Genomic DNA, 23,928 nt, shown 5'->3' on the forward strand with positions numbered 1-23,928 from the left:
GGGAGGGGGGTGAGTCTGGGGGGTGGGGGGGGGATGGGGGGGGGGGGTTACAAAGAGAAAACACAAATGCATGCGACACGCGGAAGCGTTCCAAACCGTAATTCGCGCGCGGCCGGACTTTCAAGTGAATTACGTGAGAGGGGACGGCAAGAGGATGAAACAGACCTGGAAGCGCTGCCTACGTTTTCTCTCTCACTCTCTCTCACGCGCTCTCTCTCTCTCTCTCCCGGTTAGGTTTTCGGCTTGAATTACAGTCCAGAGTAAATTATTTTTTGCCTGGCCAACTATAAGCAGCTGCTAATGACGGATCTGCCCTCCGACGGATCCTCCATTTCTTCAAGAGTAATGCTCGTCGGGGAAAAATGCCCGTTGAATTTTTCACGCAAGTGCCATCGATCGAGACGGGAGAGTAGACGTCATGCAGAAATGCAACTTAAACCGATGATTTGTGAGAAACAAATATTCTTGGAAAAAGCACATTACAAGGACAACATTATAAGGAGTCGATACGAAGGATTTTATGAATTTTCTGCGGATCCCTGCCTGATTTCCGTATCGCAAAAAATGTATACTTTTTCGGGCACACGGACGATTAATAAATCATGTTTCATTTATCTGCAGCGAGCTACGGTTAAAATCAACAGGAAGGATAGTGTATATTACTGAAAAAGAATTAATGAAACGGTCATAATAACCGCGATATTACAGAAAAACTGTAGAATCTATAAAAGTCCATTAAAATTACTACTAAATTTTACATAAAAAGAAGATGTTTTGTACGATAATAAAAAATCGGAAATCTTAAAATTGTAGCCCGGAGTCTTAATTGCATCTATTTACGTGTAAGTCTGTGTATAAACATGTAATTTTTAATACTGCGCTACTATGTTTTTAAACTTATTTTAACGAAATGAAAATATGAATATATTTCTATAAGCATCGATTTTAGCTAAATAGACGCGAGTTTCATTCCCATCAACCTGTTTAGCTTTCTTTAAATTAATATAAAATTTGACAAAATACATTATTTAATAAGTACATTTATACTATTTATTAGATATTTAAATTCAACGGGGGGGGGGGGGGAAAGAAGTATATTTAGCTTTCTCCGGGGTAAAAAAAACTAATGAAAAATCGTGCATTGAATATGGCATTTGAAAATTATTTTTTTAACGAAATACTTATGCATATCGGCAATAGTTAACTGAAATATCGATTGAAAGTAGCACGCGGCATATAATAATAATAACGATACGCAACATCCGAATATAACAAATTAAAGTGAAAATGCACTTGGAATTCAATACATGCAATTATGTTTTTCATATAATTAAGAAAGAATTATGCTCGATTATACGAAGCAGCTTTGATCTATTATAATTAATTATCGTAGCAATTAAGCCAATGAGTTTACAAAGTATTTTTTGGCTCGTTAATGCGTTATTAAGGCACCGAGAAAATACACGCGAGCCTACTTAAGAAGCCCTACTTTCGTTATTCCAAGAGGGAGAAAACCTGAGAAAATAATGACAGCGAACGTTTGACTTTCTGATTTAAAAGAAATGCCCGCCTCCATTCATCCTAAAGCATCGTATCCCGACATACACATAGCCAGGGAATATCGCGAATAATGGCCAACGCCACTTGCTTTTCGCAATTTCAAATTAGTAACGTTGTCGTCCCCGAGACGTCGATGAAAGCGAGACGCTCTCAGACGTATGCACTTGTAGCGTTTTGTTTGCATATATGCGTCGCACGCCCTAGTCCTAGAAAGAGTTTTGTTGGGAAGCGGCGGCGTTGGACGTGTACGGGATGGGGAGGAGGAGAAAATGAGAAGGGATGACGAAAGGGGTTGGGGGAGGGGGAGGGAAGATACGGTACATGCTAGCATCGTGACAAGTGTCATCGATATTCTAATGCCAGGCTTGCGCTTAGATGGTGAATAACGAGATTTGCATAGGAAGTGCATACACCGCATAATTCGTCTAATCTCCAGTGACCAATAAATATATTCGACTTATTTGAACACTTGGCGCGATATAATTACATAAAAGTAGTCGTAAATTTTCCAAATTCTGCTTGTTTTCTCCTTTTTTTTCCGAATCATTCTGTAATCGCTCAACTTCTACGTTCAATTATCCATAACGACAACAATTATCAAACGCTCATAAATACTTTTCTATGATATTTCAAAAGTTAATCAAGTAAAATACTACTCGGCGATAAATGCAATAAATAGTAAAGGCGATCGTTAAAGCATATTATTGAAGCGTTATTGAAATGATTACATTTATTCGTAATAGATAGAGAGAAAAAATGTATAAATTATTCAGCTATTATTAGTAATTATATGAAATTTAGGAATATTTTGCAAAACCGTAAAGTCATTTTCAGTTAAATGAAAAACTTGTTTAAAAAACAATAACGGATAGGTATTTTAAAACACATATGCAATGTTTTTGGTTAAAATTTGCCATTCGACAATCGTGTATATGTCCAATACACGTGCACGCACGCACGCACGCACAGGCTACATGTCACTATATTTGTTATTTGTTCCAACGGAAGTATATTGGAAAAATTTTCCGTTATTCAATTGCAAATTTAGGTTTCATATATATTCGATTTAAGCATTCCATAAATAATCGAGTAATATAAAAGCACATATGTAGCAGAAATTTTAAAGCGAAAATACTGAAATTAAATTTTACAGTATTTATTTAATACTTGTAGCTTTCAATAATTTTCAAGGGGCATTTCGTATGTAGAGCAGTGACATTCTCACAAAGCCATTAAATGAATTTTGAAGTTTTAAATTTTATTATTACCCTTTAATAATCAAGAGGTGGTTGCGTATAAAGTACTGATTACATCCATAGCAAAGCGTCGTCATTACGTTATTTATTTAATCAAAAGGCATCATTTTTCGTAGGCCACTATATTATCGTTAACTTTATAGAAAAGAACTAAATGAAAGAAGAAGAAAAAAAGAGGGGGCACTTTCAAAAGAGGCATGCCGTAACTTGTATTTAACAAATTATTCTACCCAGATGAGTGGATTAAAAAGTGACCCGACGTAACATACGATTACTAAGCTTAATTTAAAAATAATCACGCGGAATTTATAAAGTAGTAGTAAGCGTATAAAAGTTGAAAATAAAAAAAAAACAAATATACCTAAAGATAAAAATAAAATGGGAAGAGAGGCTGGCAAGGTTATTGGCTGGATGGCCAATAGGCAGTAATTAAATTCTTGGAGTCCTATTGCACGAGGTCAATTATTCCGGGCGGCAGGAAAATTTCTTGAAAAATATTAAAGGGATTCCGAGAACGGAGAGAATTCGATTGTACAGGCTCATCGAATGGCGATAAAACAAGTGGTCGAGCATCGGTGCGAGCATCTGGATCGGAGCTTCGTTGCCAATAGCTTACCGGTCATCCTGATGAAATCGATCGACATTCGAAAGTTGGGAAAGGGCAGCGAAAAATTCGTGCGCATCTCTCAAAATTGTTACGATATTTGTTGCCCGTGACGAGTGTTTGGGGTACGAGGTTTGCGGGCCACGTCGCCGTTGGGCTAACAACCCCCTCCAGTCGGTCAGCGAGCAATCCAAATAAATAATAGGCAGAGAACCGCGTCCACGTCGAAAGAATGACAAGAATCTCGACGGCGATGTGAACCGGGAAGAAGGACGAGTCTCCTCCCGGGGGCAACGTACTTATCCAGGCGGCTCGCCGGCACACATCTTTCGGCATAATTACCGAATACCAGGCGGCCAATAAAATATTCATGAAAGAATAGTCAGGGTGGGTGGCTCGGTTTAGTTTGGTACGACTCTCGTATTACCATTCTCTCTCTCTCTCTCTCTCTCTCTCTCACACACACACACACTCTCTCTCTCTCACACACACACACTCTCTCTCTCTCTCTCTCTCTCCCGCTCTCTCGTGTACTACTATGCTCCATAAGGTGTAGGCACGTAGTGTTCAAGTCGTGGGAGCAGCGCCATCTACCTTTCCCGCACGCTTTTCCAGCTCGACGCAGGGACCGAGCCAAGGTTTCGTCTCCTTCAGGACTTTTCGACACCCTTCTCCATCGAAAGTCCCTTGGTCGCGCACCCTCGTTACCGCACGCCCACGGACGCACGCACACGAACACGCACACGCGCAGGGGCACGGGCGCGGGCACGCACGAGTACGCGTACGCGTACGCGTACGCACGCACGCGCGCCCGCCCGTCAACACTTGTATGCGCACAAAATATCCCTTCCGTCCTCGTCCTGACCACAACCTGGTCCTAAGCTATTTAGCTAGGATTTGACAGTTTTGGCGGATGCAAGGGCAGCGCTTCGGCTCGATGCCATCCGCTCGCACATGGCCAGGGAAAGCGGTGGGATAGAGTCGGAATGAGCGAGTAGCGTTCTCCGGTCCCGGTCCCGGTCCCGGTCTCGCTCTTCGGTCCCGCCCTCTTCGCCTCGGAAGGCCAACGTAGTGAGCCAGGAAGGCTTACGCGTGGAGAAAGCGAGCGTACACTCGGACGGAGCTCTCCGTCCTTGTCCGCTCCCTTCGGTCCCCGCTCGCACTCCCGTCCCGGTGAAAGATAGCAGTAAGGTGCGGTGAAGAAGGAGGAAGAGAACAGGCGGAGAAATAAGAATACGAAGAAGGAAAAGAAACGTACCCTGCGTGCTGGCGTGTCCTCCGGACTCGTCCTTGCCAACTGTCTGTCCCGTTCTTTCTTTCTCACTCCCTCTATCTCACTCTCCTCTCTCGCTCACTCTCGCTCTCTCTCTCTCTCTCTTTCTCTCTCTCTCTTTCTATTTCACGCTCACTCGCTTGAGCGATCACCGTCTCGATGTCTCAGAGCTGCTGGGCCTCCTGGACTGGCTGCTGATGAGTCGGGCCGATCGGCTCGCAGCAGGTTCCCGGTCGGCGGGCCGCGTTCCCGGTCAGGCGCCTCGGCCTCAGCGGCATCGCGTGGCCCTGTTGGCTCCGTCGGCGCGCGCCGGGACGTAACCGCAGCTCGGAATTAAACGCGAGCGACGTTCAAGGAAGACGCTCGAGCGAGCGAGCGCCTACCCGGACCCAGACACCCGGGTGTCCGGTCCTCCTGTTGCTCTTGTCGTCGGTGCCGCTGCTGCGCTGTCGCTCCTGGAGTTCGGCCTAGGCTTGGCAACGCCTACGCGCTGATACACATTGCACGCAGTAACGACGCCCCTACAACGCCGAGGTCAGGGGCTCTCAACCGAGCCGCCGTGATGAGGCGAGCGGAGCGAAGCGGATAGGAGAATCGAGTAGAGTAGAGGAATGGAGCGGATTGAAGTGATGAGAGGAGTAAAGTCGAACGGTGAGGAGATACGAGGAGTTGACGAGGAGAGATGAGGAGAGACGAGGAGAGACGAGGAGAGACGAGGAGAGACGAGGAGAGCCTCACCTCGCGCCGCCGAGTATACGTAGTCGCGTCGTGGGTCTGCGGGGCGGACAGCGGGATGAGAATGGAGCGCGGGGAGGAGTAGGAGGCAAACGGGTGGCCCGAGGGCTCCTCCACAGCGAGGATGCTCCTGAGCTCGTCGGGGAAGGGAGGAGAAGAAGGAGGAGGAAGAGGAGGAGGAGGAGGCGGAGGAGTAAAGGAGGGAGGGTTGAAGGGAGGGAGGGGCGACACTAAATTCGCTCGCTCTCGACCTCGCGCAGGCTTCCTTAATCGCGGCCCGCACTCGCCACTACTTGTTTATACATCTTTTAAATGGAGCGATATATCGAGCTGTCAGCCGGAGAGGAGCCGCCAATCCCTACGATCTACGATACCACCGCCACCGCCGCCGCCGTCGTACTACTACTACACTACAACTATTACCGCTCGCTCCGCTCGACCCAAAAATGGCCGCCCCTCCCCTCACGGCTTCTCGCACCTTTTTCCTAACCGCTCCCCTTCTCCGCGGCCGACGAGCCCCCGCCGCCGCTCTCTACGCGTTCTCATTCGGGCTTTTAATTCTCGTCGATCGCGGCCAACTTCGCTTTGGACCACCCCCCCTCCCCTCCCCCGACCCAAACCCCAACGCCACCCCGTCGTTGTTTAACATTTGTTTTTTAAACACGCCACCACCCTTTTCGCGCTTTCACGTAATCCCGAATAATTTTCTCTCTCGAATCTCAGCTCCGCTCAGCTACCGATTTTTTCCCCTCCTTTTCCTTCTCGTCATCTTCCTAGCGTTCGGTTATTTCCTCCTCCTTTTCAACCGTCCCGTTAAATGTCCAATAATTTTGTATCGCCGGACCTTTGCCGATTAATTGTCCTTCACTTAGAAACGACAATTCGCTTCGTTTTCCATATGTACCCACGGAGCCACAGCTTTTCATTTAAAAAAGCGAATGAATGAAAAACGCTCCACGCACCTTCCTAATGAAATGCTTATTATTTATTTTTCATTATTCATTATTATCCGTATTAACCTATTAAGAGTGTCCAGAACTTGGACAAAAGTGCATACTCCCGGGTGCTTACGCCATGTAAATACATGAATTCGCCTTGTGAAGAGGACAGTCTTGCGTAGCAATTACTTTATGGCTGTAGAGCAGACATAATGACCGCAATAGTATCAACAATCATTAAAAACAAGCGTAATAATCTTCATTTTAAAATGTCATTTATTCAATTTTAGTCCATCGCACATACAATTTATATTTGTTTTTCGCTTTTAGTTGTGAGAGCAGAATATCTTCTAAGATGCATGGGTGTCAGCGGTACATCGATCTCTAAATTATCAACTAAAACACAACCTCAAATACCGAATGGTAAAACGATGCACATCTTACGTTGATATTGCAATCAATATCAAAATTAAAAAGCTCCTCTAATTTCGTTACTTATTTGCCTGACAGAAGCGAAAAAAGTAGAAATAAATCCACTACAACATCCAGATTACTTTGAGATACACAAATTATTCACGATAAAGGATTTATTCGATGCTGGGGTGCATTTTGGCCACAAGGAGGGAACCGTTAAGGATGAAATGAAAATATTTATATATGGATCGAGGCTAGGGCACTTAATTATTGATTTGAATCAGACAGCCGAGCATTTGAGGGAGGCGTTGAATTTCACGGCACATATTGCATACAGAAGTGGCATAATATTGTTTATTTCAAGAAATCCACAATTTACTCATTTGATAGAGAAGACAGCAATCGAATGTGGAGAATATTCTCATACGAGAAAGTGGAGCGGAGGTATATTAACTAACGCCGTGAATGAGTTTGGAATAGAAACCCGGCTACCCGATCTCTGTATATTACTTAATACTCTGACTGATACTAGTAGTGAACACAAAGCCGTTAGTAGTGCTGCTAAAATGTGCATACCAACGATAGGAATCGTCGACACAAACTGCAATCCTAATTTAATCACTTATCCTGTACCGGGTAACGACGATACCCAATCTGCAGTCGAATTGTACTGTAGATTATTTAAGCAAGCTATTTTATTAGGTAAAGAAGCTAGAGACAATAAGAATGTTATGTGAACAAATAAATAGTGTTTAATTACAAAAAAAAAAAAAAATAGTGTTTATAAATATAAAATTAGAAATAAATTCCCTCAGCTGCCCAATCAGCTGCATATTATTAGAATGTAAGGTATGGCACTTTTTTATAATAGAATGATCAATATTGTGATGCTTCTTACACAAGCGTATTCTATTACTGTTGTACCTGCATCGTTATTTTCGAGTCTCTCATTCGTTGAAAAATAGCAGTTCCAATATAGGGCATAAATCTGCAAGCAAATCGTATCGTCTCATTAGACTCGTTGGATCTATCGTTTTTTTTCTCTTTTATTTTATCAAAAGATTAAATAAATTTGCAAAACTCACAAGGAACTTATATTGGGATAGTACTTTACAAAATATGTCAATTGTAAAGGATTAGCTTTACTAATCCAGACTTCGTCTAATCGATTAGCCAAAGCTGATGCAAATAATTTGCCACAACGGGCAGGCGACAATTTATTTGATGCAATTTCCGTTTGTATCCCATATTTCTAAAGTATAGTTAATCAGTGAATAAATAGGAAAAATTTGAAATATTTAATATAAAATCAAATACTTACTTCGCCAATATTTTCAGTAAAACTTTCAGCTAGAAAATCTGTTTGTATCGGCCCAGGACAGACAATAGTGACCGCAATGTTTTCACTCATCTTTTCCAATCGCAAGGAATCAAAATATCCCTGTGGATATGAGAATACACGATAAATTTGCCCCTTCGTACTACTTTGACAATAAAATAATTTAAATTTACATGAATGGCATGTTTTGATCCTGTGTACGATGCAGAAAATGGTACTCCGAATATCCCAGCCAAGCTCGATGTCACTGCAATGTGGCCACTACCTTGTCGTTTGAACTGTTTAATCGCCAATCTACTCAAGGATATAACGGCAAATGTGTTTAATTCAAAAACTTCTTTATCAACTCCGATGTGAATTTTTTCCCAGTTTGCTCGTTGACTTCTACCAGCATTGTTTACAAGTATATCGAGCTAAATGTTAATTAATATCATTAGAGAAGCTAAAAGTTTGTAATGTTTGTGGAATAATAGACAGTGCTTGACTTACTCTACCAAATATCGATATTACATTATCAAATATTCTTTCATGAGATTCAACTAGTCTGACATCAAAAACCAATACATGTATATCATGATCTTGCAATTTTGGATTAGCTAAAAGTTCGATTTATTATCGTTTTAAAGTCTAATATTCTGTTACTGCTTTGAATTAATATTAATTAATAAACCATAGCTTACCTAATAAACAATTGCTTTTAACTTTGTGCAGTTCAACTACTCTTCTTGCTGATAAAATAAGCTTACAGCCAGCTTTAGCCAGATTATATGCTAAATGTTCACCAATACCACTAGACGCGCCCGTTATCCATACAACTTTGCCACTCAGAGTATCTATAAAATATATTATTTATACTTTATTTAGCTATTATATTAGCTCGCACATTGCATCGAAAAAAAAATTAATATGAAATTTAATTCGAATTTCGCATAGGTAATAAGATTTTTTTAAAGCATGCTAACGATGTAAAATATTAAAATGCGTATGAATATGATTGTTTCAAAGTTACACAAAGTCAATTATTATTGATATTTCATATCCGCGATATAGAATCGCGCTAGCTCTTTGTAAAATTTGTCAAATGAAAAACATAAATGTCGTCTTTAGTCTTTAATAGTTACAGTGTACAGTTATATTATGCCTCGATAATAACGCTACATACAATGTTACATGCAATCATCTGTCCAATGATAATGATAACAACAGTAGCAATAATATTAAATAGAAAATATATAATAGAGTAAATATGGCATTACCCGCTGACTTTCCAAATTTGTCGTAGAAAAACAGCTTGATATCACAGTCCAGAAATCTAACGAAAAGAACGTAGACGAGATGGTAGAGTAGTAAACAAGTGCCGATAATCATGAGTATCACCATTGTTATTGTGTTAAAAATGACTAATAATCTTGAAGATGATGAGGCAAGCGAATTAAAGTGGAGTAGTCGTCTTTAATTAACAGGTGTCCCCGCTTCCGCGCAATTTCGTCACGCGGATTCAGACGTATTCCCCGCTTCTACCCGGGTGATTTGGCTTTGGGCTCACGCATACACACGTAAAAAAAAAAAAAAAAAATACAGCACGCGCATACGCATAGAGTGTGCGTGCGTGCGTGCGTGCGTGCGTGCGTACGTGTATGAGAGATAGAGAGCAACAACGAGTAGCGCACGTGTGAGTACGCACGGCCGCACGATAATGAAGATTGAGAATCATTCGTGGTGAGTCGCTTGTTGCTTCCCGGCTGTGGGGACGCGATGCTCTCCCCGGTTAATTTTTATTGGCGCCTCGAGCCTCATCGACCAGGAGCCCAGATCAGGCCGCGCCTGCGTACTCGGATCATCGAGAGCCGAGCTCCGACTCTTACTCGTCACCTGGTGGGTAGCTCTTTTCATTCATGACGCTTTATCGAGCAGTTCGCCGGCTATTTATCCGCAACGATACTCCAAGAATATGCTAACATTCGCATGGACGGACTGGGAGAATCGGGGAGCGGGATTTTGACGCGGCAATATTGCCTCATCCTGGTGTCGCCTAGGTGCAACGAGCAGTGAATAAACGGAGACAAATTTAATGCAAAGGCTGTTACAATTTATTAATAAATTGATAGTATTTTTCTATGTTTACAGAGTGCGTAATAAATATGGATGCTCGTCACCTCCTTTGCTGCTCGAAGAATAGAAAGTCCTAGAAACGAAAATATATTATACATGATTTGTATGCATGCAAATGGATTATTTGCTCGAACGTAAGTTTTGCATCGTTTACTACCAGAAGAAATGCAGCACCGAGGAGTAATCCTTTAAGCTTAACGCTGGTGTCCGATGTAAAAGTGAGCAGCACGGAATAATCCACGAGGACATGATCCCAATGACGTATCAGCGAGGCGATTTGATGGCTTTTATCGACGGATACTATCTGTTGAGACGAAGGGAAGAGCGATTGAATTTTTTTTTTTTTTTTTTTTTTTTTTTTTTGCGAGTAATGTAAGAAAAGCGACGACAATGTAATTATATCGTTTATAATACAATTTCTACACTACGTGCAGTCGGCGGTAGCAAGTCGTTCCGCGTGCTTCTTTATTAATTCATTACAAAGTTTTTTTCGCTCGTCATACCTGAAACTGTGTTTCGTTGGACATATACATTGGGCCCATTGATGTAACAAATTGGCGTTCTTGAATCATTATAGACGGTAAAGCTGATGCCGATAATCGTGAAATTTTGCTCAACGCTGCCAATAAAATCTGTGGACTCGACCGTGATCTTCTGCAGAATAGAAATAATTTTATAAAATAAATAAATAAACAATAATAATAATAATAACCGCGCGCGCGTGGTTCTATATATATATATATATATAATGCCGTAGCAGCTTAAATCGCCCATTCCAACATTGCTGGTTTATAATAAAGATATTGTATTTTATACGTCGGTATGCAAATACTGCATATAATGTCGTAGAAGTCAATATTTGCACAATTACGTAATTCTTGTGCTTTGCTATTTAAGTAAAGGTTAATAATTATCAAAATTACTTTCATTTTGATTCATTTTTGTTTTAAATTTCAACGATATATTATTTACAATGACATATACGACGTCATGTTAACGTTAGGATTATATAGGAAGTTTTTTAGTAGGTTTCTTCTATTCGTGCACTTATATTTCACTCCTGCTGGGCAACTATCCAGGATATTTATACATTTATTTTGTTGTCGACGATGCCTTAATTTAATATACTTTCAATAATGCCGACAGATTTTAAGACTCTGCAAAATTTTTGCTGAACGGTTGCAGTTCTCATTCGAACAAAGCTATTTCGTTACGTTGATAAATAGTTTAAATTTTTCTCTCTTTGACTTTACGCGCAACTACATTCTAGTAAAAAAATTATCTTTATAATTTTTAATTTATAAACAAACACCATTCGAAATTACGCATAAAATGTGAAACATTGAAACAATCATGAAATGTAATTAAACATTTTTTGCATATTTTAGCATTAATAGATACCTTTATCGGCATGAAACTTCCCAGCATGAATAATGCATTTATTAGCCTCAGTTAATAATCTGTTTATTCAAAAATGCAATAGTTCGTCTATAGCTACTAATAATATGAATGAGCGACTTATTTATCGCTTAATGAGCCACAGAGTGACATAGTAATGTTTCGAGTAACTTTAATTAAACATTTGTTTTAAAGCGATTATATAAAGATAATTACATTGACTGAATATCCGTTATTATTATTATTTTTTTTTTATGTATTTTTAATGCAATTTTTTCAATACCAAAATGTATAAAATTAATTATGTAAAATTGAAAAATATTCTATATTATTAGTTTACTTAAATAATAATGTAATTGTATCGGTCTTAAAGATAAAGGTTAGTTTAAGATTTTTTAATTCAAATTATTAACACATTTAATTTACATCTTGCATAAAATAACAGAAAATTTAGTCAATTAATTTACGTTATAAAGCATATATTTAGTAATTAGAAATAGTACAACATAATCCGAAATGACGTCAAGATCAATATTATGTGATGTTATCATATTGAGACCCCCATTCACTTCTTATTCAGCTATTCAACTTGATTATATGCTTTAAATATAATTTATATTATATATATATAATATATATATATATATATATATATATAAGATTCCAGTTTGAGTTTCAAAGTGACATAAAAATTAAATATCAAATATAAATAATAAGTATACATAACATTTTTTGTATTTTTGTGAACTTTTATTCACATAAGATAAAATACAATTTCAATTTCAATGTGATATAAAGAAACATGGACAGATTTTCGAATTTGTGTACTATGAAAAATTAATAATGATATATATATATATATATATATATATATATATATATATATAGTGCAATTATTGTTAACCCATTTACATTTACTAGTGTAAAAATATTGACTAAAAGATATCTTGAATATATTTGATAATAAAGATCACTTTTGTCACGTCATTGTGAAAAATTTATTATTAAAAAATTTACTTGGGTTCAATCCCAGTCCTTTACTATTTTATCCCTTATAATAAGAAGAAGAAAAAAAACGTAACGTAATTATACTTAGTATATGATGAAATTAAATCTAGTACTAAAAAAAAAAAAAGTTATTTAGATATGTAAATAATTTGCTTATTAATTATTTATAATTTTTTTTTTTTTGCTTTAAAAATAACTGGTAAAATCTAATTATACTAAAACATGAAAAAGCTAATTTTATCCGAGTAATCACTTCACTGATGAAATCCAGATATTCGATTTAACATCTAAGACAGGATAATTTAAGAAGTCTTTATTTTTTAAGTAAAAATTGTTTGATGTACGAAAGATTTATTTACAGTAATTTACATAAATACCATACTGCTCAATATTTCTCCCTTGAAAATAAAAGTAAGATAATTAATTAGAGATTATTTAAAACGATAATAGGGAATTAATATAATCTTGTAAGATTTTGTTTTGTTTTTTTTTTTTTTTGTGTTCATTGGCAAAGCATAGCTAATAAAGTGTAATAAAATAAAAATTATCACTTATCTAATGAGTAATTTAATGAAGTTAAAAGTGCCAATCGAAGCTCGTCGACGTTTCGTCAATGATCAATAAATAGCAAATTATCTATATAAGGTCGCATTTCTTAAAGGATTGCTTAAATAACGAATTTTTCAGTAATAACGATCCGGCCGAAAGAAATAAGTTTCTGCATTTTTATAGTTTTATGCTAGCACGAGTGTTGCGTAGTTTAGATTAAAATCTGTTACAAGCTTACATTAAATTACATTAAATCACTTACGGGCAAAAATCCAGGCAAATATCCACAACTCAAACTTTTCTTAATAATGAAAGCAGTTTCTCCCGAGGTGTCCATAACGTTAAGAGTTAACTCTCTCGAGGATCTTAGAAGTCTACGCTGATAAGCTTGGGAATCTTCAATTGCTAAAAATATTGTCTCCGCTCTGGATACTTTAACTCGATACTGCGATCCATTCTCAGATCGCCCGAGTACTACAGAATATACGTTATGTCTTATTAATACGTCTCGGCGTATGTGCATTTAAAAAGAGACATTATTAATTTGTTCGCAGTTATAAATATTGCTCATACGTACACGTATTTAAGTCTACTACTTGTTGAATTTCCAGTTGTTCGACATTAGCTAAGAAATATATTCCAGAGAAGATACTTAGTTGCGATCGTGGCGTTGAAATCCAATCTAAGGCGGCGATTGGAATAGGCCGTCGGGATGATCGATGATCATCTATGATAAAACTATTTTTATTATAGTGTTTGTACTCTATTTTATCTAATTGGCATCGTTTCGTATGCTTAATTATTATAAACTTACGAAATGAAGGTGCTATATTGCACTTGATATTCAAATATGTAAGAGAAAATTCAAAAATATTATATTCTTTGTTTAAATATAAATGCATGTACATAAGGTAGTGGTACGTTTACTACTTTAATTATTTCAATTAAATATTTAGTGCATTAAAATAACACTTATTTCCACTTTTCAGTATTATTGAGTTACATAAAAAGTAATAATAACCACTTAAACTGGAAGGCTGAATTGTGATGATAGAAGGACTTGTATAGATCGGTGGTAAACAAAGTTCGTCATCTAGAATATTCCCTGATATATTTTGATGTCCTAAAAGAAATTCGTTTGATATATGATCAAATTTAACAAAATATACGTATGCCACTTGGCAGTCGAACTCATAAATCAATCACAAAATTTAGCTTAGATAGTCGTTGGAAATATTTTAAATATACGATAATGATTAATTACTAATAATTATTGATGATTATTAATTGTCTTATAATAATTATTACCCGACGGATTAGTTGCCGTGGGTGAAGGGCAATCAACTTTAGATATATTGTAGTTTTGTGTCATTTTGACATGATCCTCATTTCACGACTGATTGACTAGAATATTAGAGGTTTGTCTGCTTATCAGGCATTCGATAAGCACTATCAATCTTTAGTTAAAGCGGAATTCAATCGCTATCTTTTAATCAATAAATAATTCATATTTATAATTCTAATCTGCACGGCCAGCACTGGTTAATAAATAAATTATTTTGTTATTTAAGCTTGAGTTGGAGCGGGACAGGGATTTTGACCGAATAAGATAGTCGACGCCATAGAATACAGAGCTTGATTAACAGTTGGGACTTTGCGTGTTTAATTTAAAAGAATTTAATTGAAACTGTACAAATAGTTGAATTCGAAGGGTTATTTGGGAGTAATGTTATTTCTTTTCTTGTCCGCCCCCCCCCTTTCCCTCTCTGCCAACGTCCCGCCAAGCGCTATCCCCGCCTCTATCACACGCGCGCGCGCGCACACGCGCACACTTTTCTCTCTCTCGCTCTCTCTCTCTCCCTCTCTCTCTCTCTCTCTCTCTCTCTCTCTCTCTCTCTCAGTTCAGCTAAGATTAGGAAGCTAAAGGAAGATGATTTTTATCTATTATTTGGGATATTTTTGTTTCACCATTATCTCGATAAGCGACAAAGTTGGTGTAAAGCCGTGGCGAGATTCAATTTAAGGGCGAATCGTTGTAGAAAAGCACAGCATATTATTCGAGTGGAGTATAAGAGTCGTGAACAAATGACTGTGCATTTCGCGAAGATGAAGATAATCTTCCTTGGAAGGGCGCACGGCCTCACTCACTCTCGGCGGGACGACAAATAAATGTCGTTTCAATTAACGCCGGGGAAATGAGTGGCGCTCGATTGACAGACACGGGGAAAACTCATCGTTCGAAGCCGGATAAGTATTAGGAGAGAAAGTGACGGCGGTCGCCCGTCAAAATTTTCAAGATTAAAATCTCCGGGCGGCTTGGGCGCGCCGACGAGACGCAGAGTGATTTGGACGGGGCCGATGGGTAGATCGAGGAGAGCCGTCGTGGGCCAAGGGCTCGGTTCATCGTCTCGGCCATCCTCGATGGCAATTGTTTTCTTTGCAGGCACACCCCGCGCGTACGTAACTTGTTGCTGCGCCGGACGACTCGGCATGCGCGTTTTTATCGATCCCGAGCTTTTCCATATAAATTCACGAATTCCGCGTTGGCCGAAGGCAGAGCAAGACATTCCCTCCTCGCTGGAGCTTCCATTGGCTTGTCGTTATACTCCACACCGATAACATATACATATATATATATATATATATATATATATATATACACATTGCAGTTTTTGCCCTTTATTCGAGTCAGATTGTCGTCGCACCGTCAATGAATATTTGAAGCCGAGTGAGTATTATTTTCATACATACACGCACATTATAAGCCGTCTGCGCACTCGTTATCTTGTCGCCCAACAAGCCGAAGATTACCGGTGACGTTAGCTTCGCGCAATGATAATTCGTGCCACTTATATCGAAGAGCCTTCTCGGTAAATTTGTTCGATTCCTGCTTTGAAAGACTCCGGGGGTGGGGTTTGTAAGTATAGTATAAGCGACAATGATATATGCCCTCCTATGACGTATGACCGCTTGGATGGCAGCAGCCTCTGTTGGGCACCACCGTGTGGCTCCGGTATCTAGCAAAGTAATGGGGCATAATAATCAAGCTTCTGGCGTCATTTACTTCAAAGATGGCGTCAATAAATCTATAATTTGTAATATAAGTTAGAACATACTCCGTCACTCTCTTCCTTTATCCGAGCATATTACTGCTTGTATCTGAAATTTACGTTCACTGCTGTCTGTCTTGTATCATAAAGAAAATGAATAATATCCTTTCTCGACCTTTTTCATTTATCCAATATATCGTGTGAATTAATTATTCCTTTGGACTTTAGCCGTAGCACAGCATCCAAGATTTTTCTGCTTCTTATGGCTGCTCGACTCACCGAGCGTGTGATTTTTAAGCTTTTGTCTATTAATCTTTTAATGTTATTTTAACGATGACATTTTTATTGATAAACATTATAAAGTCATTGTAGATTCGAATATAATATAAAAATGAAGATTATAAATTTTATTGAGATTTCTAAGCATGCTGTCTGCGTGCGAGTATCGATGATAAATATACTTTTTCTTTTTTTTTTTATTTCATTGCCAGTAAATACATAAACGCGCATTTTTCATTACTAATAATATTTTATTTTAGCCCTAACGTTTACGAATAATCAACGACACGCAAGTACGCGTAATAGTATTAAATGGGGTAAAAAAAGCATTTTGTAATTTTAGAAATTTATTGATTATTTGCTAACGTTTGATAAATAGATTAACATTCATCGAATGGATATGTTGCTGATTTGTCTAATTATTAATAAGCCGACAGAACTTACTCCTTATTATAGAAATTTTCGATTACTCGATTTAATACAAAATTTATGCGCATTTACGTATTTATGAAGAAGGGAACACATCAACAAGGGAAGTTCAACGGCACAGTTCGCAATTATAAGATTCAATTATTTATCAATCCATGTAAAAAGACAAATTATTTTAATTAGTACACTGCATTATTTTACGTTCAATAAGCCGCCGATTGTTACAATGAATTGAGCGACAACGCAATGAACAAAAAAAAAATTCTTCACCTTATAATGATATTTTTACTTTAAAATAAATTTAATGGTAATCGAAGTAAAGAAAAGTTCTTATTTTATAAATTACATCAGTATGGATATGTAATCGCTATGAAAGTTATGCGAACAGCGCGACAATAGATGCGGTTGCGGAGAAAAAAAATCCTCGTTAGTAATTGAACTATGTTGAAATTTTCTTTCAACACGATTCTCCTCGAAATCAATATTTCAATGAACAATTTAATATTTATCTCCCCCATTCGTACGCATTTTATTCTATCGCTCGATCATTCCGTCGAATGAATAATTAATTGCATTCTTCGTTATAATATTGATTATTACGAAGCAATTGTAGAGCTTGCACGACGATATAAATGCAAAGAACATGTTAATCAATTGACAATTGAATTGACGAGTAGAATAAAATGATAATCAAATAAAATTGTGAACTTTACTTTATTAATCAGACGATGATACTGATGTACTGGATTTTCCTGGTCGGTTTGGGGCTGGTTGCCGCCTTAAATCCCGTGCCCCATCAAATGAGCGAGGAGTCGCTGAGAACTGCATTAAATGCAGTGACAAGAAAGCAAAGATCATTGAATACGAATCCTCAAGCGTATTACGACGACTTGCCATTATTCAAATATCAAGAAGATAATGGCGAGCGAAATTTTCAACGGCAACAGGTTGGGAGCGATGAAATCGATGACAACAAGGATAGTCTGGCATTCATTCCATCCGGTAATTGCAATTTCTAAACATTAAACGTTGCTACACGTCCAACGAGTTTACTCGATATCATTTCACTATTAATTAATCGCTTTCCTCTTTATTTCGCGCCATGATTTTAATGACATTTGTCACCTTAATTATCGCGTTAGAAAATGAAGAAGAAAAAAAACAAACAGACAAGATTTACAATACAATGTATTTCAAATGATGTAATTAATGATGTAATTTAAATTGCCTTAATAATATAGTAGTCGTGAGAAGCTTTGTACAATTTTCAAAAACAAATAAACTCACTTTATTAAGAACTCAATAAGTTATTGTCGTAATTGCTCATCATGATTGTAAGATTATTATGTAAATTCCTTTCTTCCAAGGAAATTACTTTTTCCTTTACAACTGTATAATTTTATTGTTACCAAATACTACTTTATTCATTTTATTTTTTTTTTTTTGTTTTGTTTTTATTTTATGATTATCTTGTTTTCATTAGAGGGCACAGGTCAACTAGAAACCATCGGAGATGGTTATCAGCACTTGAATAATAAGCAATTCAATCGCGCTCTAATGGATTACTTGCAGTACGTCACGGATCAAGTACGTATAATTGTTTTATTATGCAGGAAATGATGTTTGATCAAATTAATTTATGAATTTCATAGCGCGATCAATATCAAGACTTTATTAACACAGGACGCTTTAATTGTTAAATAACATGATTTTAGGAGGTGCCGTCTCAGTCAGTATTTCGCGAACGCGAGAGAAACGCTAATTACAAAAGAGCGGCTAATTTGAATCATGGCATGCTCAATGAGAAGGAACTTGCCAGAATTTTGATGGATGGTGGAGAAAACGATTTGGCTCATGATCAAGAAGAGTTGGACGATCAAGATTATCAAAGAGCTCTTGAGATGATTTATGATAAATATAAGATTCAACCGGATAACGAAGCTTACGGGTAATTTGTTTTAAATCAAGTCACTTCTTTGCGTGTTAATTAATTTTACTTTATTATATTTACTTTGAAAAAGTTAATAATGTTTCTTGGAACTTTTAGGGGCGATCAGCTATTATTGAGAGAGCTTTTTAGCGACGAAAATCGCGAGGAGAGCCAAGAACCAAGATTCGTGCAAATTTCGCCAGCTGAACGACGAAATGTTAATGCTAGATATCCGCTATTCAATCGAGAATATAAGACTTATCACGATTCATTTAAACGACTTCCCGTTTTCAAAAGAAGCGCAAAAGCCGTAAATAGAAAGAGACAAGTTACCGATCCAAAGGTACGTATGCACGTTTGAAGTATGAATTATTATTATATTGTTTTCATAGCGATCTACTAAGTCCCGTAGAATATTTTTACTTTTTTATAGCTCTTTTTTGTATGTTTTTTTTTTCGCTCTCTAGATTTCATTATAAAATGACTGATTGCCTGATAAAAATCTATTTACATTGCATTAGGTGGCGGAAGATCTAGGATCGCTCTTTGGCACACAATCAACAAGCGCTGTTAATCATACTCACGATCAGAGCCACGATCACAATCACGATCATTCTCATGATCATAACCATGAGCATAATCACGATCGTGTAAAGGGTAACGGCCACTCTGGGCAAACTCAGGGTTCCAATGTCGAGACATCGAATTCCACTGCAAAGTCTAAAAATTTGAAGGATAATATGGCCAAAGTTAATAAAACGAAGGAACGCCCCATCGACGTTAAAAAGAAGAGTGTAGATTGGTCGCAGTATTTTGGAATTGATCGAAGGAAGAAGAAGACAGTTTACATGGGCAGACCAGATACGCAGGATCAGGACGAGGAATATCTTTTACAAAAATATTACGAGGTTTTTTCACATACAGTTTTTTCTCTCTATTTTTATCAATTTACAAAACTGCTTAAAGTTATAGAAAGACCAATTGACATTAATATTGTTAATCTTTGTCTCGCAGACAATGGCGGAAAATCTTAATCTTATTGATAAAGATGGGGGCGAGAAGCGTGACAAGCTGCAGCAAATGGACTCGAAATTGAAGAACATGAAGAATCAAATGATCGAGGAGGCAATGGAGGTCGGTTTGAAAAACAACGTGGATAGTCAAGAAGTAAAGGACGAAATTATGTCACGACTGTCGGCCGCATACTCCTTTGAAAAACTTCGACGGGCTCTCAAACAACTGAGTAGCAATGCAGCTGCGCAGCGAGAAAGTCAGAGAGCTGCTCAAGCTCAAAATAATTTGACATTAAATCATCCTAACAGTGCTAATGTCAATAAGAACGAAGACAAGCGCACCAGAAATAATGTAGACGCGATGCAGGGTAGTATTTTTAAAAACGTATTGCGCAAATAAGTTGATTCTTCGCTCGACCAAATATATTAATTATTTGATTATTTTGTTGTATTTATAACGATATTGAAAATAGTAGAGGGAGCATTGTTGCATGCATTAAAGCATTTTTTTTTTTTTTTTTTTTTATGTATTTGAACATTTTTGTAAGCATATTATATTTGTGATGATAGGTATTGATGACGAAAGCAGTTGCCTGCAAATAGATTTGATTGAAAGGCGTTGCAAGATGATCGGAGCTCTTATTGGCGATGTTAAACAATTGTTGCTCGTTCCTTGCGTCCTATATAATATTTGTAATTCTTGTGTAAGTATTTTATAGATTCATTCAAACGACTTTATCGATTTTCTGTCCTCAAATTCGTGACGAATATCAGCATTTTTAAAAACTTTATACGATGTCGACTCTACTGTTGCACATTAACAATCAGTTCATTTGATTTGAGACACTTCGTCGACTTGATCAATTAGATAATTTCCATTTTCTTAAACAATTCCAATGCCCGCGTGTGCATTTGATTGGATAAAAAAAAAAAAAAAAAGCTAGACAAAGTCGGGCAAAATAAATAAGGACATTTGTTGAACTTTGTTTTAGGATCAAGACGATTGCCTCGAGAGGTTCGCATTCGAGACTGAAAAAATATGCCAAGAAAAGTATTCGGCCGACTCCTCGTGGTTAAAGTATTGTCTTAAGGGTGCTATGCTAATCCCTTATCATTCGCCAACCCTTTCAAAGTCTTCTGTTTGTCGCCTGGACGAGAGTGACTTATGCCTCACGCACCAGAATCGCTATCGTCATCGCTACCTTTACGATAATTCTTATCGTAATCATCTCATCCCTTCGAAGCGATAAGACTTTTTACGTTGAATCATGGCCTTGCGACGATGACTCATATCACAATCTTCCGTCGTACGTTAAGATTGTACATTAAGATTCTCGAGTTGTTCTTCAAGTCGAACAATATTCATTTTGCCATAAGCACAATGAAGCCCGATTTTCTTAATGCACAATGCTTCACGAACATGTGTCTATGTTTAATACGACTTGTTCTTTACATTTCAAAGCTCAAACGATAATTTTAAGAAAGTATATTATAATCGTATATTAAATGTACCATATAACGTTAAAGATTATATAAGATAATGTTTTTTTCTGAAGCACTTTAAAGATGTCTAAAGTATATTTTGTTGTGATACATATTTTATAGTAAAGATAATATTTTAAAATAATGCAATTATATTATATCGATCTTTCGAATGAAGATTTATATTTGACTTATAAATAATATATTAATATATTTTTATGATAGATTACACAGATTTATTTATAAATGCTCATGTCATCGTAACAATTTTAGTTAGCTGTAAGAATTGCGGGTCAAGAACCAAATGCAGCTTTACACTGTTTCAAATAAATGCCTAATAAAGTTTAAACTGGTTTCTCTCAATGACTGTATTCAATGCGTTGAGAATAGTTTCTCATATATATTTTAAATATTCTACATTATATATTCTCTGCATGATCAAGCACCTGCAGATAAAGTTAAAGAACATGGAGAGAGAGACTCAATTGCCAAACCTTATGCCAGATAAATCAAAACTCATTGTGGATCTGTTTACAATTAAGAGACAATAAAAGATAAAAATAATCTAATATATAATTGATTTGGCTTTATTTAAAATTCTTTTGACATTATCTTGTATACTTTTGAAAACCACTAAAACTTAACGTTAAATAGCAAGCTCAATCTTTACATTAACAATGTCTTAAGAGCTGTTCCACAATGAGTGATACGTACGGTAATGAGGTATAAACAATATAAATCATACATATATAACTTGTTGAGTGTCGTAGAAACAGTGTTCTATCTAAAATCTATAATCAATTTCAATTGTGACACTACCAATGCATGAGTTTCATCATAAACGAAATTATTAGATTAATGGCAAGTTGGCGAAAGTGTTCTAGGATGAGACGAACTCCATCACTCGATAGTTTTGTGCGATATAAATTTTCTCTAAGTCTCAAATTCTATAATCAAAGAATTTTCATATATTTGTTACCGATAAAAAGCAAAAACACAGGTTTCCTCAAACTGAAAGTCATATTTGGACAATGTATCCTTACAAAACCGAAGTAACGATGTATTCCAAGGAATCGTACAAAGTTTTAAAGAAATATATAATAAAGAAGCATATACATAATGCATACATAAATATGTATATGTATGTACATGCGTGCGTGAGTGAGTGCGTGCATGCATGTATGTATATTATTATTGCGCAGTTTTAAAGTCAAAGCACAATTTCCACAGCCTTCTTCGATATAACTTTTGAAGCCTTCGCATTAGCTATAAAAGACTTGCGAGATATGGGAATCATATTCGTTGTGTGCTTTGACAGAATGCCTCGAGCTCCACATTATTCGTTCCAAATACTCCTATAAATGTATTATAAAAGAATATAATGACTATGTATATGTTTATGTTGAATATAATTGTACTTATATCAGTCTCACGATGTGCGAGTATCTAATGTCTAAAAATAAATCTATTTAAACATAAATATATCAATTCATATAAGCTTTATTGTACCATTAGTAAGTTTAGTTACATATTATAATTAATAATTACAATATAATGCACATTGTCCTTTGCCAAGCGTTTTCAATTACTTGTGAATCATTTTTTTCTCACATTGTGCCTTATAACTTCTTTTAATATTCATTTGGGCGGTTTTATTATTCTTGTTAAATTGATTCATATTTTTGGAAGATGCTTCGCTTGAAATTTCAAGTATCTTAATACATTTAGGATTGAATAATCGAAGCATATTCATTTGCGACTCCTTACATTCAACTGACACGAATATAAGAAAAGACAAAAAAAAAAAACAACAAAAAAAAAGAAAACAAATACATGCTATTAATTGCAAGTAACGTTGCACTGAATGATGTACTTACTACGCATTTTCGTAACTTTTTCTAAAAGTAATTTTGTCTCCGTTATAAAATTTTTTAAATCTTCCAAGACCTTTTCGTATGAGCTGTCAGTCATTTTATCTCATTGCCTCATCGAGCCACAACAGTTTCCATTAAAAATGCTCTTTATTTACCTCTTTTCACGTTAACACGTTAATTTAATTTAAGGTATCTCATGACAAAGTTTAAAGGCAAATGAAAAGTAATGTTAAAGGATTATTAGGCGTAAGAGCTGACACCTCGTCAAGCGCACGACTTTGTCATACGAATATTTTTAATAAAACCGTTAGATGAATTTTAACAGGTTCGTTCTAGTTTGCCGCCTCGATTCGTCAAAAGCAATCTCACATTCTCCGCATAACATTGCCAGTGACGTAGTGCTTAGATAAGGACGCAGGCGGCGCAGTGCCAGCGCGCTAGATAAAGACAAAAATACTCGGTCATACACAGGGCATTCGGAATTCGACGCAGAGTTTAGAAAAGAAAAGATATGGGCAAGTTTAGCCAACCGAACGGCTGAAAAGAGTCTCGAGTAAGGCGGGATGCCGTCAGGATGGCGGCGTCGGATTGTCGTTGACCGGCGCGAGGGTGGGGCGGGCGAAGCACGAATAAGGTTACGTGAACAAAAAAAGATGGCGCTTTTTTGAGCTCCAGCGATTCTCGA

General features: G+C 37.0%; 6 protein-coding genes across 13 annotated transcripts in view; 2 read left to right on the forward strand and 4 right to left on the reverse strand.

Annotated features, from left to right (window-relative positions):
* Positions 1–6,502, reverse strand: part of p120ctn (adherens junction protein p120) — a 38,406-nt gene extending 31,904 nt beyond the window's left edge. For all 8 annotated transcript variants that reach the window (XM_011495584.1, XM_011495590.1, XM_011495577.1 and 5 more), the window contains exons 1-2: positions 6,444–6,502; positions 4,679–5,344 (exon numbers count right to left, since the gene is read on the reverse strand). The gene's annotated coding sequence lies outside the window, so the exon portion shown is untranslated. The remainder of the gene's footprint in view (positions 1–4,678; positions 5,345–6,443) is intronic.
* mRpS2 (mitochondrial ribosomal protein S2) lies at positions 6,490–7,549 on the forward strand. Its single transcript, XM_011495530.1, has 3 exons — positions 6,490–6,615; positions 6,697–6,789; positions 6,877–7,549. Exons 1-3 carry the CDS (start codon positions 6,579–6,581, stop codon positions 7,515–7,517), a joined length of 771 nt encoding a protein of 256 aa, XP_011493832.1. The 5' UTR covers positions 6,490–6,578; the 3' UTR covers positions 7,518–7,549.
* A 59-nt stretch (positions 7,550–7,608) lies between these two features.
* On the reverse strand, positions 7,609–9,670 carry LOC105359118 (dehydrogenase/reductase SDR family member 7). Its single transcript, XM_011495608.1, has 7 exons — positions 9,376–9,670; positions 8,800–8,952; positions 8,609–8,715; positions 8,293–8,532; positions 8,102–8,221; positions 7,866–8,032; positions 7,609–7,768 (listed from the first exon to the last, which is right to left on the reverse strand). The coding sequence occupies exons 1-7, from the start codon at positions 9,497–9,499 to the stop codon at positions 7,693–7,695; spliced, it is 987 nt and encodes a 328-aa protein (XP_011493910.1). The 5' UTR covers positions 9,500–9,670; the 3' UTR covers positions 7,609–7,692.
* A 516-nt stretch (positions 9,671–10,186) lies between these two features.
* LOC105359125 (phospholipid scramblase 1) lies at positions 10,187–14,638 on the reverse strand. Its single transcript, XM_011495621.1, is given in 8 exon segments — positions 10,187–10,304; positions 10,389–10,535; positions 10,735–10,756; positions 10,758–10,885; positions 13,449–13,660; positions 13,764–13,913; positions 14,208–14,309; positions 14,495–14,638. Coding segments are annotated over 8 exon segments (858 nt in total). The 5' UTR covers positions 14,559–14,638; the 3' UTR covers positions 10,187–10,271.
* Positions 14,639–17,541: 2,903 nt separating this feature from the next.
* LOC105359131 (uncharacterized) lies at positions 17,542–21,430 on the forward strand. The gene is made up of 8 exons (XM_011495634.1): positions 17,542–17,946; positions 18,428–18,531; positions 18,660–18,892; positions 18,992–19,217; positions 19,396–19,782; positions 19,889–20,255; positions 20,458–20,591; positions 20,880–21,430. The coding sequence occupies exons 1-8, from the start codon at positions 17,673–17,675 to the stop codon at positions 21,135–21,137; spliced, it is 1,983 nt and encodes a 660-aa protein (XP_011493936.1). The 5' UTR covers positions 17,542–17,672; the 3' UTR covers positions 21,138–21,430.
* A 1,423-nt stretch (positions 21,431–22,853) lies between these two features.
* Positions 22,854–23,409, reverse strand: LOC105359140 (uncharacterized). The gene is made up of 2 exons (XM_011495644.1): positions 23,247–23,409; positions 22,854–23,142 (listed from the first exon to the last, which is right to left on the reverse strand). Exons 1-2 carry the CDS (start codon positions 23,338–23,340, stop codon positions 22,955–22,957), a joined length of 282 nt encoding a protein of 93 aa, XP_011493946.1. The 5' UTR covers positions 23,341–23,409; the 3' UTR covers positions 22,854–22,954.
* Between the last annotated feature and the right edge of the window lie 519 nt (positions 23,410–23,928).

This window comes from Ceratosolen solmsi, unplaced genomic scaffold, assembly GCF_000503995.2.
Source record: "Ceratosolen solmsi marchali unplaced genomic scaffold, CerSol_1.0 scaffold10, whole genome shotgun sequence".
Lineage (NCBI taxonomy): Eukaryota > Metazoa > Arthropoda > Insecta > Hymenoptera > Agaonidae > Ceratosolen > Ceratosolen solmsi.